The sequence below is a fragment of the Carettochelys insculpta genome, chromosome 5 (assembly GCF_033958435.1).
Source record: "Carettochelys insculpta isolate YL-2023 chromosome 5, ASM3395843v1, whole genome shotgun sequence".
NCBI lineage: Eukaryota > Metazoa > Chordata > Testudines > Carettochelyidae > Carettochelys > Carettochelys insculpta.
Genome location: NC_134141.1, coordinates 97,603,366 through 97,616,031, shown reverse-complemented (window position 1 = coordinate 97,616,031; position 12,666 = coordinate 97,603,366). Strand labels below are relative to the sequence as shown.

Genomic DNA, 12,666 nt, shown 5'->3' with positions numbered 1-12,666 from the left:
GCCTGGAGCCAGGTGCAGCAATGCCTGGTCACTTTCCAGGCTGCCTCTCAGACCTCGGGGAGCCAGGTGTAGCAGTGCCTGGTCAGTTTCCTGGATCCCCTGCAGCTTGCGGGATCTGGGAAACTGACCAGGTACTTCTGCGCCTGGCTCCCAGCTCCCCCAGGCTGAGGGGCTTCCCCCCTCCTCCCAGCAGTGACTGAAAGGGGAATCCATGCAGCTGCTCCTTTCAGTGCTTTGCTGCTGGCTCCAAGCACTGGAGACAGCAGCAGAGCGCTGAAAAGATCAGCCCTGATGCAGCTTCCCTCTGGCTTCTCCCAGCTGGGGGAAGCCATGCCGCACCCCCAGCGCCAGTCACTTGCTTCCCCCAGCTGGTGATGCATGACCCCTTGTGGTAGTTTGATCAGGATTCCAAGTTGCTCTGTCCAGGCCTACATAGGCAGAACTCTGACTGAAGCTTTAGCCCATTGGATTGGTCCTGCAGGTTCCATGTTCTCTCCCATAGCGCACATCCTGGTCCTAACGAACCAGGAGAGCTATTGTCTTGCTTTTTGGTGTGCTCTTTTATGGGCAGTAGGGTGTTAAAATGCTCTACTTCTGTAATTCATTCCCTCTTGTGGTGAAGGCTGCTTAGAAGGAAGAAGCTGTATTCATGTTCTGACTCAGGAAATGGAGGGAACAAAATATTGATCTTATTGCTTCAGTAAAAGCATAAATTCAGCAGCTGAAACTTAGAATACTGCTGCCATTTGGCAGAACTCCAAAGACCACATGCATGGCCTTGTTGGTAGAAGTTACTGATAGTAGAACACTCTTCTATAATCTATATTATTTTCATGCCAGGCTGCTAGGAAGAAAAATTGTACTATTTTCTAATGCTCTAATGACTCTAGTCTTGGGGACACCTATCACTTTTTTTGAGGAACTATTTCACAGATGGGTAAATATGACCAGAAGAAGATCTCATTGCTTTCAGGTTGAATTTTCTGTTTTTAGTGGCTTTCCATTGCATCTTTGTCACTTTAAATATCCTTGTAGGGGAAAACACAGCAAGTTTTTCGTGGGGGAGGGGAAATACTTGGATTACAAAAGTGACCTTCAGTTGATGTTGTCTCGGCCTGTGGTTTTGGGCATTATAACTCAGTCAACCATGGAATCACAGTTTTCCCTGCAAAATGTCAACTCCAGACAATAGTTACCTCAATATGTAATCCAAAAAGACAGATTTTGGGATAGTGCTTGGCTTCTGTGGCTGATGGAAGCTGTTGCCTCCAAAGCAGTCATTTTCCAAGTATAATTAACATCACAGTTGTTACGGCCTAAAAGAACTTTTAATGAAAATTCTGGATAATTTAAATTGAAAACATTTGAGAAACTCAGTAGAGCTTGATTCCCTCTTGTTTTTTCTTCTTCTTTTCTTAATGGTTTACTCTCAACATCAGACAAAACAGGCTATGGATGTATATCCAAACTTTCTATTTTTATTGGAAATAAAGCCATATAAAAGTTATAACTGTAACTGTGTTAATACCAATCTACTCTCTCCTGACTGTCATCCCCCATATGTTAAGTAGATAAGGGAACAGAAAAATGGTGGGAGCAAGTTAGTGTTCTAAGTTATTTAACAATAATGTCTCATGTTATTCCTATATACATAAATTTGTATAACAGATAAGGCATTTTGTATGGTTCTACTTCTATGTTATTCTAAGCTTTTAAATTTTCCAACTTATTTAATTTAAGCTTCAAAACAGGGTTTTGCATTTCTTTATTTCCACAATTTTGTGTAACAGGTTCTTTCTTGCTTATGCTATATACATATGTGGATGAAGGGGAAACTACCTTGTTCAGAGCTGTTGTACTTACTTTTGGTATTCAGATAATTTGTATAAAGAGAGAGTTTCCTGACAGGGTGACCACATTGTCCTGTGGCAAATATGTGACACCAGCCTCCCAGGATGGGGAGCTCCTGGCCCATGTCAGTGTTCCTTGGTGATGGGGGCTGCTGTCCCAAGGTGAGGTACTGAGTATGGGGGCTCCACTGCCTTCCAGCAGGGAGGGGATCAGGGAATTGAGCATGCTACATGGTGGAGCTCGCCAGCAGCAGGGGTTACCATCATGGGGTCCCGGAGAATGGCGCTGCCACTCTGTGTTGGAGCTCATTGGCAGTGTGAGGTGCTGCCCCAAGGCATGGGGCTTCAGGGAACTGGGCAGCTGCCCTGAAGTAGGATTCCCTGGTAGTGGAGGCTGCTGCCCTGAGACACCAAGTGCCAGAGAACAGGAGCACAGCAAAATATGGGACAATCTTCCCATTTTCTTAAAGTCAGGACACCTGTGAAAGAGTTTAAATAAGAGATCGTCCTGGTAGAAGGAGGATGAATAATCACAGTGTTTCCTGACAATTTGTGGGGGTGCATCACTGGTTTCTCAGAAGCTAAAAGAATCAACAGTTTTCATTTAGGCTCTCTAAGTTTTAACACAGGGTCACTGTTCCTGGAGCAGTGATGAGGAGGTGGAACTCTTTTATCTAGCAGTCTTTTAGTGTATTTGGTTTAGTCCTGTGGTGCTTTTATACATTTTATCCTCTGACACAGATGTGAGGAATTTCAAATTTTTAAAGGCTTAGTTAAGTTATGTGAAAGCAAGACATTGTCACATTATTAAAGTAAAACCTTTAGCAATGAGGTTTATCTGTCTTTTTATCAGAACTTGTCTAGTTTTTCAAACATGTATCTCCAGATTTCCCAGAAGTGTCATATATAGTTTTCTATAATTAAATAAAATAGGTCCTTTGATCAGCCTAGCAGGAAACAAGCTCAAAAATGAATTTTACTTCTGAATGTATATTCAAATTCTAAAGTTAGAGTTGAAGTCTTACATCAAATATACTTAGAGATCTGAGAGATTTCATTTAAAATAAAATGTGTATTTCAAGGTGACATTGATCCTTGCCGGCCAATGTGGTATATTTAGATACCATTTTGTTAACAAGCCACCACTAGCTGCTGTAATTTATTGCTGTCTGAATCTTCCCTTGACCTGCCATTGAGGTAGAGAAAACAAATTAACTTTTGACTGTTAGGCTGTAGGCAGCCACAGAATTGTGTGGGCAATCATTTTTCAACTGTTTATAAGAATGGATTTGTAATACAGAAGTTTATTTTCATATTGAAATTCAATTTTTTGAAAAAATTTAGTCAGTTTAGTCAATCAGTCAATTTAGTCAGTCAGTCAATTTAGTTTACATAAAATATTTGAAGGCACCTTTCACGAAATTTGCTTTGTATAGCATTTGCCTAGTTCCCATCTTAATATCAAATTAACAAAATGAAAAGATCTCTCAAAAATCAAATGATGAAATTTGTTTTTATGTATAAAATAGAATGTAACTAAATATTAGGCTTTAATTGACATTTTAAATAGATCTGTTAATTCTTGATATTTCATGCATAAAGGCTCTTTGGGAGATACTAAAACAGAAAAATTGAGAGGCTGTACATGAGTATAGTAATAAAAGACATCCTTTTCAGATGTTTGTAGGCCTAAAGCTGTTTGTTTGTAGGCCTAAAGCTGTTTCAGATGTTTGTAGGCCTAAAGCTAAGGAACATGAGTGACCTAAATTTTTTTTGTAATCCTTTTAAAAAAAAAAAAAATAGATCTTTTTCATGCAGTAGTCTGACACTGCTGTGATGCAGTCAAGAAATCTTGATACGCTCTCTAAGTTGTCTGAAGTACAGTTTCACAATCATGATGTTTTGTCTGAATGTCCATGTTGTTTGTGCTGAAAATGAAAAGCCACAGATTATAATTTCAATATTGTTGTCTGTGTTTTTATTCGGAATTTATAGTAAGTAGGACTTGCATCCTTAGCTCTAGGTTTGCTTTAGAAGCTTGTTCCAGTTCGGAAACTAGTCTGCATTAGTAGGTATTCTTTTAAGGTACTTAGGCTCTTGCCTTTTGAACAGTTATTGAGGCTATGTCTACACTAGAGCAATGTGTCCAAAGAAATTTTGTCAGAAGATAGCTTCTGACAAAACTTCTGTTGACAGATCGCAGCCAGTCTGCCAAGCCCTCTCTTGACAAAGCCAGCCAAAAGCACAGCAAACAGGGCTACCTGATGTCCCAGAAGCTTTCTCTGTGGACAGAGGGCCCTCCAAACTGGCTTTTTGTCAGAGTGCTGTTGTCAGCAAATCGACAGAATGCAGCACTTCTGTCAACAGAACGCCTTGGGGATGTGGATGCTCTGTGGGTTTTGTTGACAAAACCTTCTAGTATAGACATAGCCTGAGAGAGACTATAGCAGAGGAAGAAGAAAATGCAAAGAAAAAGCTAAATGGGCTGGAAGACTATAATGTAACTAAGAGAACAGGGGACCAAAAGGAAATCTAGAACACATCCAAAGTATTAGAAGTTTTTAAAAATGTCTTTCACTGTATTCTAGATTAAGTAGAAGAGCAATTAAAGAAATAAGCTATAAACAGAAAATGAGAAGGGGAAATCAAGATACATCAAGTTTGGAGCAGAAAAGTAATGTGAAGATACCATGCCATTTGCCTCAAAATAAACTAGTTAAAATCATGTTAGGGTCTAATAATATAGAATAATGCAGTGGTTTTCATTCAGTGTGCTGTGGTGAGAACTGTCCAGGTGTGCTGTGAAATTTTATCCATTTCTTCAAACTGTGGCTCTTTGCAGAGCCACTGCAGGGGGAAAATTGATGAACCCTTCACCAGGTGGGGCTCAAGCAACAAGACTGCCTGAGTCCCAGCTGGTGCAGGGTTCAGCAAACCTCCGCTTCCTGTGTTGTCTCTTTGCAGAGCCACTGTGAGGGGAAATGCCAACCCTGCAGGACCCTGTTTGCATTGGGAGGCAGCTGAAATGCTGTTTCCCTGCCTGAATGAGCTGATGGGGAGCCTGCCCCTGCACCCTGCTGTGGCAGCGGGGAAGGGAGGTTGAGAGCTCGGGACACAACACAGTTTTATAACTTCTGGCTCCAGTGGGCTGGCGGGGGCGGGGGGGGGGGGGCAGGGGAGAGGGTGGAGAGCCTTCTTTCAGTGGTTACTCATTTACTCACCATCCCTGGCATGGCCTTGAGCAGATTTTGAAAATGTGTCTGTGCTCACTGTCTAAGATGGTGTATTCTGGGGTAGATTTGAAACATTAATGCATTTGATCCTTGTTTAGCTTGTTGCATGCACTACTGTGTTGCAAACCTCTCTAGAAAGACTGCTCATAAACATTACATTTACTTATATTTACTATGGTTACAATCAATACAGCTTTAAAAAGTGGGTGTGCCCTGGAACTGTTTGTCTCATTGCAGCATGCCCTATTACTGAAAAGGTTGGGAACATCTGCAATAGTAGTCTTGTCCCAAGAGAGCAGATTTGTTACATTCTGTTCTCCAATGGGTTTGTCTTCTAAATTAGTTTTACATAATGATTTGAAATGTGTCATAGAAAGTTCGGTGGAACGTTTTGTAAAACTGTGATTGAGACCCTGGCAAGTGAACTTTGTATTGCAGTTGGACGTTTGTTTCAAAGCAAAGGCCAATCAATATGCAAGACAGAAATTAATTACAGTAAAAACCCAATTATCCAGCATTCAGATAACTGGCACATTTAATTGCCTGAAATGACTGGCTGGGGCTGGCTGCTGCCAGGCCAGTGTCCCGGCCAGGGCCTGCTACCTGGGTGGGGGTGGGGCCGGGGCCCCAGCTCTTCTAACTGGCACATTTTATTATCCGGCATCCTGGGTTCCCCAGGGATGCTTGCTAATAAAGCTTTTAGTGTATTTCACTGTATGATTGCTCCATAGTGCATGTTGTCTAGATGCAACACTAAATGAAGCATACTGAAGTGTCTTGGTGGTTGTTCCAGTCAGTATTGTAAAATACAGGTCTTCAGCAGCTGAACATAATGGTCTTGGAAACAAATCCACAAATGTATTGTAAGCCTTAAAATCAAGTGTGTTGTGTGTAAAGAGGAAAGTGGGTAGTTATGGTGGAATAGTGACAGAGAAATAAGGTTGACATGGAGTTGAGGACAAAGGCTATCGATCAGGAAGAAATGAAAAAGGCTGGGGAAAAAAGTGGGAAAAAGTCAATGGAACAAGAATGCAATAGGACAGGGGGTCTATTAGCTAGGTAATCTCAGTGTTATATCTAGAGTGAACTGTGGCTATAGACAAGTCTGTGAAGTGGTGAGTTTCATTTAATGACTACTTCCAGAATGCATTGCATTTCTTTCCTTCGTTGATTTTTATGAATTATTTCAAATTAAAATGCATTGGTGGTGTGTGAAATAGTGCTTTTTTGTCATAGCTGTACTTGCAGTTATGGCTTGCTAGCCAAACAGACAAGTTGTCCTATCTTGCAGACTGAATTTCAGATCAAGTTTCTCAAGAACATTTAAAAAATTGAAAAGATTTCTCACCCAATTAGCTATATGGGACCTAAATGGAAATAATTTGGTGATATAGAAGGTGAGAATAAGATGTCTACATTTCTAAGACAGGTTTTGTGGCCCTCACTATTTTGTGTCATAGCCAGACCTATCAACATGTTAATATAAATGCTCAATGAGATAAAAATCAGTATTGAAAGGCAATAGCAAGAGGGAAAGGCTAGACATGCAGTAATGTAGTACAGTTTGAAACTCTCTAGTCCAACACACTCTTAGCTAGGAACATCCATCATCTGACATGATTTTAGTTAGCTGGATGTCTGCTTATTATGGGTTTGGCCAAGTTATGGAACCATGGGAAAACTTGTTTACAACCACCAGTGCTGGTTCTTGGTGTTCTGTGCTGTTTAGATCTAATTTACCCCAAATGTCTTCTAAGGGCCCAGTAAGCAGTGGAAGTGTTGATAATGCGCTAAACAATATTGACCTTCCATGGTTTGGCAAATTCTATGATTCAGCACTGGTCAGGTTGTGAGGGCCTAGAATAAAGAGGCTCAACCTGTATAACCTACAATTTGTGTAAAGTTTTAGGGTGTGTTTTGCATTTCTTTTGTCTAATTTTATACAATTCAGGACACATTCCTGAAAGTTTACGCTATTTTTCCTACCACAGTGATGTGTTATGGGTAGAGCCCTGCACGTGTATCCACATCCAATCTGTGATCTGCAAAAATAGTGTATGGTATCTGTGCGTATGGAAATCTGTAGGCCTTTTCATTTCGGAATTTGTCATTCGTTGCAGTTGGCATTAAACCCTGGGAGTTTTGCTCTGTTTACCATAAAGACAGTGGTTTTTGTTTGTTTACACTTCCTATTTATGTGGCCTGAATATATGTGTGTGTGTGTGAGGGGGAGCATTCAGAAAGCAGACTCAGCAAAATTAAATAAACTAGTTTTTTTTAATTAAAACCCCTTCCGCCTCCATAGTCTTCTGTCTCTCCCGCCTCTTTCCCAAAGTCAGTTGACAGTTATGATGCTGCATGGGCCAAATTAATTATGTGCTAGTAAATATTGTTTCCCCTGTGACATCCAAGTTGCCACTGTTTCATTGAAAAATCCGCCAGCCCGGGATTGCGATCAGAGGTTAATTTTCAGACTCTGTCTTCCGCTTTAGAGAGTGGTGCGTAATGCCCATCCCTGGTTATATACCAAATTTGCTGATCAGGAGTTAAACTACAACCGGTTGAAAAAGTGCAAAACAAATCAGTCACCTGATATCAGTGAAACATCTTATAAATGGCTCCGTTGCTAAAGAAATTTAATATCCATCGTCTTGTCCTTTTTTACATCACAAATTGTGTGACAACTATTATAAAATAGAGTTGGTCTCAGATTCCTTAATTTTTAGTGTCCTGAGCCACTCTGACAAAAGTACTTATTTCCTTTTAATAAAGTATTTAGTACTTACAAGGTCATGAGTTCAGTTTCCAAAGACAGGTGATTTTTCTATACTAGTTGGCTTTGATATGTGATACTTTGTAGTCAGTAGCCAAGGGTCAAAGGGGTTTTTTAGGCACACTCCAGATGAGCAACACTTTTGTGTACCTAAAATGCAGTCTTTAGCAGAAAAGGAAATTCAGTTAGTCCATATGAACTGGGATTTATATTTACTTTATACATCAACTCTTCGTGCTTATTGCTTATACGTGCATACTACTTAATGTTTTCATTTTCACAGTGTGGTTTTTTTCCAGTTTTTAAAGTAACAATTTGTGTAGTTTACGTTTGACCAGAACAACTTTCCTTTAGTTTTTCTCAAACATAGTTTTCTGTATTTATCATTTGCAGGCAGAGTTGAAATTGTGACGTGCCAGCATTGTCAGTGAATGTACCTGATCTTACATGGGAGACTTAGTTTCCCCTCCAAAACTAAGTTATTCATGCACTGTGTGCCACAAAATTGTAAAACACTGACTATGCAGATATAAGCAGGTTACATATATTTCCTGGTTTTTTTATATCCATAAAATCTATTTTATTAGCAATTTTTTATTATATTCTGACATCTATAACCAACATGGAAAAAATCTTAGATTTTTTTTCAATCTTTTCTTAATCCTAATTTATTTCTAGCTATCTAGAATGTAAAATGCAGCATACTGGAGCCCAATAAATACTGCTTGGTAAGTTCCGTTGGCTTAATATATAACTTTTGTTTCACATCCACATCCTTTGTCTTTTGGTTAGATTGTTTCTGCGTTGTCTCTTGTTATACATAATAATCTTCCTGTTACATAGTTTATATATGTAAGAAAACTGTTGAATTCCCAAGAGTAACTTGCTGTTCTGTGTATTGCAGGGTTCAGTTTTGAATCTTATTCTAGTACCTCCTGTTACTCAGGATTGGACTTCTTAGAACTCCCTTTACACCTGATCAGAATATATTCTTTTCATGAGTGTCTTCAGAGTTGTACTAATGTATGATGAATAAGACACAGGATTTGATTTTAAGCTTCCCTCTGTCTACCTATTATGACCCAGGTTTTCCCCCCCTGCTTTTTTTTATTTTTATTTTATTTTATTTTTGAAACCTCAAATTTGGAAGCATTTCAGACTGGGATACTGTTTCCCACAACTCCCATTGGCTGTGAACAATGTACTACAGCCAATGAGAGCTGCAGTCACCTGATACCTGTGAAGGCACAGGTAATATAGCAGTGGTGGCCTGCCAAGGACTAACATTGATGAACTGGGATCTAGCCCACAGGATGTGATTGGGCATCGTTCTAGTTCAGGGGTTAGCAATGTTGTCACTTCTACCAGTTAAACTTGGAAGGTACTTTAATTGCTTTCAAAAATATGGAAATAAAAGGTAATGTCAGGGGTCCATAGCCAAGGTTCCCAACTTGCTGTGATCTGGAGTCCCCAGGTATTCTGTGGAAAGTGGTAGGTCACATGGTGATGGTTGCTTCATATTTCTGTCTGCTGAACTGCAATTAAAGGGGGTAAAAATTTTTACATAGACAAATATATAGCTGTCACAAAAGTTAATGATTGCAAAAGTAAGTGAAGCCTGGTAGAAAAATTATGGCTCTCTGGATCACTTTTACCAATAAGGTTTAAGTATCCTGAACTATTGCAGTTCTGGGGGTGTCTTTCTAGCTGTGTCCTGTAACATTTTTAATATGGCTTCCACATTTAAAAATTAATGGGACAATTATCAATCTATTTGTTTTGTATAACTGCCTTTATATTTCAGCAATATCTAGAACCTCTTTTCAAGGATCATGTCTCATTTAGACAAGGCACTGTACAAACAATGGAACAGACTGTCCCTGCACTTGGTAGAAAAACAAAAATAATGGTGGAATGGAATAATATGAGGACAAGGACTGCCTCTTGGATGATCCCACTTGAGGAGAAAGGGATAAGGCAAGTAACCTGCAAAAAGAAACACTGAAAGATCCATAGGTTAGGGAAAAGGGAAAAAAAACATACAAATATGAAAGCCATAAAAAGCAAGAGAGGGCATGATATTTAAAGAGCCATGAACTGATCAACAAAGTTAAGACATCAAGGAACATGTGAATGGAATAAAGTAGAGCTATGTTTACACTAGAGTTTTATTGACAAAACTCACAGCATGTCCATACTGAAAGTGACAGATTGCAGCACTTTTGTTTACAGTCTTCTGCCTGTCTCCAGCAAGGCAGAATACCTTTCTCAACAGAATCCGTTGACAAAAAAGCTGTGTGGACGATCCAGGGGACCCTCTGTTGACTGACAGGGCTTCTGGGTCACCAGGCAGCCCTGTTGCTGTGCTTCTGGTTTGCCATTCTGTCGAGAGAGCAGCCGGGCAGTCAGACTCTGACAGATTGGATTGCTTTTTCAATCCACTTTGCTGTCTGGCCACAATCTATCGACAGCAGTTTTGTTGGACGATATCTTCTGACGGTAACTTCTGTTGACAGGTCATTGCAGTATAGATATCGCCTACAGATTTGGCCATAATGTACATCCAAGAATCGAGTAAGAGAGTAATTTCAGTAAAGGAGATGAAAGACAGAATTCAAAAAGGATAACTCAAAGTAGTGCTTCTGATGGCATGTTTTTATTACTTTGAAAGTAAAGTAAGAAAGGGAGATGGGGTAGCAGAGGCATGCAGAGTCAAGATTATGCTTTGCTCTTTTTTAGTTTTATGAGAGGCTGAGATGTGCTTGCATTTTGAGGGAAATGAACCTGAGGATACTGCAAGAATGATGGGGGAGGAGAGGTTTTTTGCAACTCTGAGTACAAGTAGGTCCCTGAGACATCAAGTCAGTGAGGTTTTTTGGTATTCGGAACCCTTGAAAATCAGGTCAAAACTTGTGATGATGGTGATGAACTTTGAAAAGTCAAATTACTCCCATTCACATGATCAGATACTTCGGAGTCAAAATCAATACCAAGTCCCACAAGTTAATTTCCCAGGAAAGATAAAAGCTGACAGCACTTTCTACAGCTAAAAAAATTGTCTGATAGATATGCTGGTATTTGTGTTTGTTACTAACATGAGACTCTACATGCTTCTGCTTCAGATTTCAGCTGTCTCTTTTCTCAGATGCTCATTTTCAACCCCATCTCAAATAGAGAGCTCCCCGACTCTTTCTGAGCCTGGTATCAAGCAAGAAAAGATTGAAAGAGGTACTCTGAGGAAACATACAGATCTAGGATCACTGTAATTTCTAGCCTGCTTGGCTGGAGAGCATATCTTTTAAATCCCTTCATACAGGGAAGGTGGAAATGAAAAGAGAGAGAGAAACTGGCTAGAGAACCAAGTTATTTGACTAGCTCTTCTTGCTCTTACAAAAAGAGGTGCAGCTGCAATGTGTCCACTATGATGGCCTATACAAACAAACAAGTATAACCTCTTCTTGAGATCTGCACAGCAAAAGTCAGCACAGCACAACTAGATGAGTAGACAAGAAAAGAACTCAATGGAGTTTGGTTTTGTCCATAGCAAAACTGGGATCTTTTTGTAAGAAAACCAATACAACAGAACAAGTTTATTTCTGAGCCACTAGGAACCAGGAGGTACTAGTTTTGAAAATTGTGTTTCAGAAATTAATCAGTAGGCCTATTTTTTTTCTTTTTGCTCCTGAAGAAAAGTGAATTCCAATAGCACCCCTCTGGGCTCAGAGTTCTTAATTTCTGTACCTAGTAGAATTGGCCTTTCACACTTCACTCGTCCTCATTCTGTGGAGAACCACCAATATCAACCACTTAAAATATTCATCAATCATGTCCATAGCAAAAAATGGACAGTGTTGGTTGAATTTATTTTTTGTCATCTTTGTATTATAGGTTTTTAAGGCCAAAAACCATCATCATCCTATAGTCTGACCTTCCACATGAAACGAGCTATCAATTTCTGGCCTTCATTTCCCCCTAGTAATTTCTGCATCAATTGTGGTAATATGTAGCGTATATCTCTAAGAAATCCAATTTTAAAGACTTTTTTTCCTTGTGTGGATTACCCTCACTGATTTAGATTTACCCTAACTGATAAAATCGTTATGCCATAATGCAAGTTAGAATAGCTGGAAGCTGAAACTGCACAAATTCAATTTCCTGTATGTTTTTGTGATAGATTTAAAGAGACCTCTAGTTTGAGAGATCTCCCTAGAAAGGTACTTTTCAGGAAGAGACATGCAGCTTTCTTTGCTTAACAGGTGGCAGCCACTCGTTCTTTAACTTAATGGGCTGGTCATCTGCTCCATTGTATGTGTGTCTTTTATTTACCTACACAAAAATGATGTTGTGTGCATGAATTTTTCAGAGAGGGAAGTAATTCTGAGAAATTCCAGAGCAAAACATTTTAAAAATAAGATAACATTTAGCTACCTATAATTTCCTAAACAAAATATTAAAAGTTAGGAATCGGATTAGCACTGAATGATTGGATAAAAAATCATGATCAAATGTTTGGCACTAAATTTATTACTACTTTGAAAGAGTATAGACACTAACATGGAAATTCCAAAGGTATGATATAATGTGAACACACATTTATAATCTCTTGTAAAAGTGGAAGAATTGTAGCAATGCAAAATAAATGAGAATAGTTTATCTGCAAATTAAAAGAAGAATCATTGGCATCCCTTATGGCATTTTAGAGCCACCTTTTAAAATAAAACTTCAGTTTAAGTCTTGGTTATCAACTGGTCCCTATAACAGGTTTCTACTGGTGCTTTATGATCAAAATGCTGTGTGTATTAAAATTATT

General features: G+C 39.3%; 1 protein-coding gene across 3 annotated transcripts in view; it reads left to right on the top strand.

The window, feature by feature from the left end:
* NDUFS4 (NADH:ubiquinone oxidoreductase subunit S4) overlaps window positions 1-12,666 on the top strand; it is a 63,227-nt gene that overhangs the window by 4,295 nt on the left and 46,266 nt on the right. The window contains exon 1 of one of the 3 annotated variants that reach the window (XM_074995579.1): window positions 9,687-9,833. The exons of 1 other annotated variant lie outside the window; for it this stretch is intronic. In XM_074995579.1, coding sequence (XP_074851680.1) covers window positions 9,721-9,833 — 113 coding nt within the window. In that variant the 5' untranslated portion in view covers window positions 9,687-9,720. Of the gene's footprint in view, window positions 1-9,686; window positions 9,834-12,666 lie in introns of those variants that run through there. One more of the 3 variants, XM_074995578.1, reaches the window with a different exon arrangement.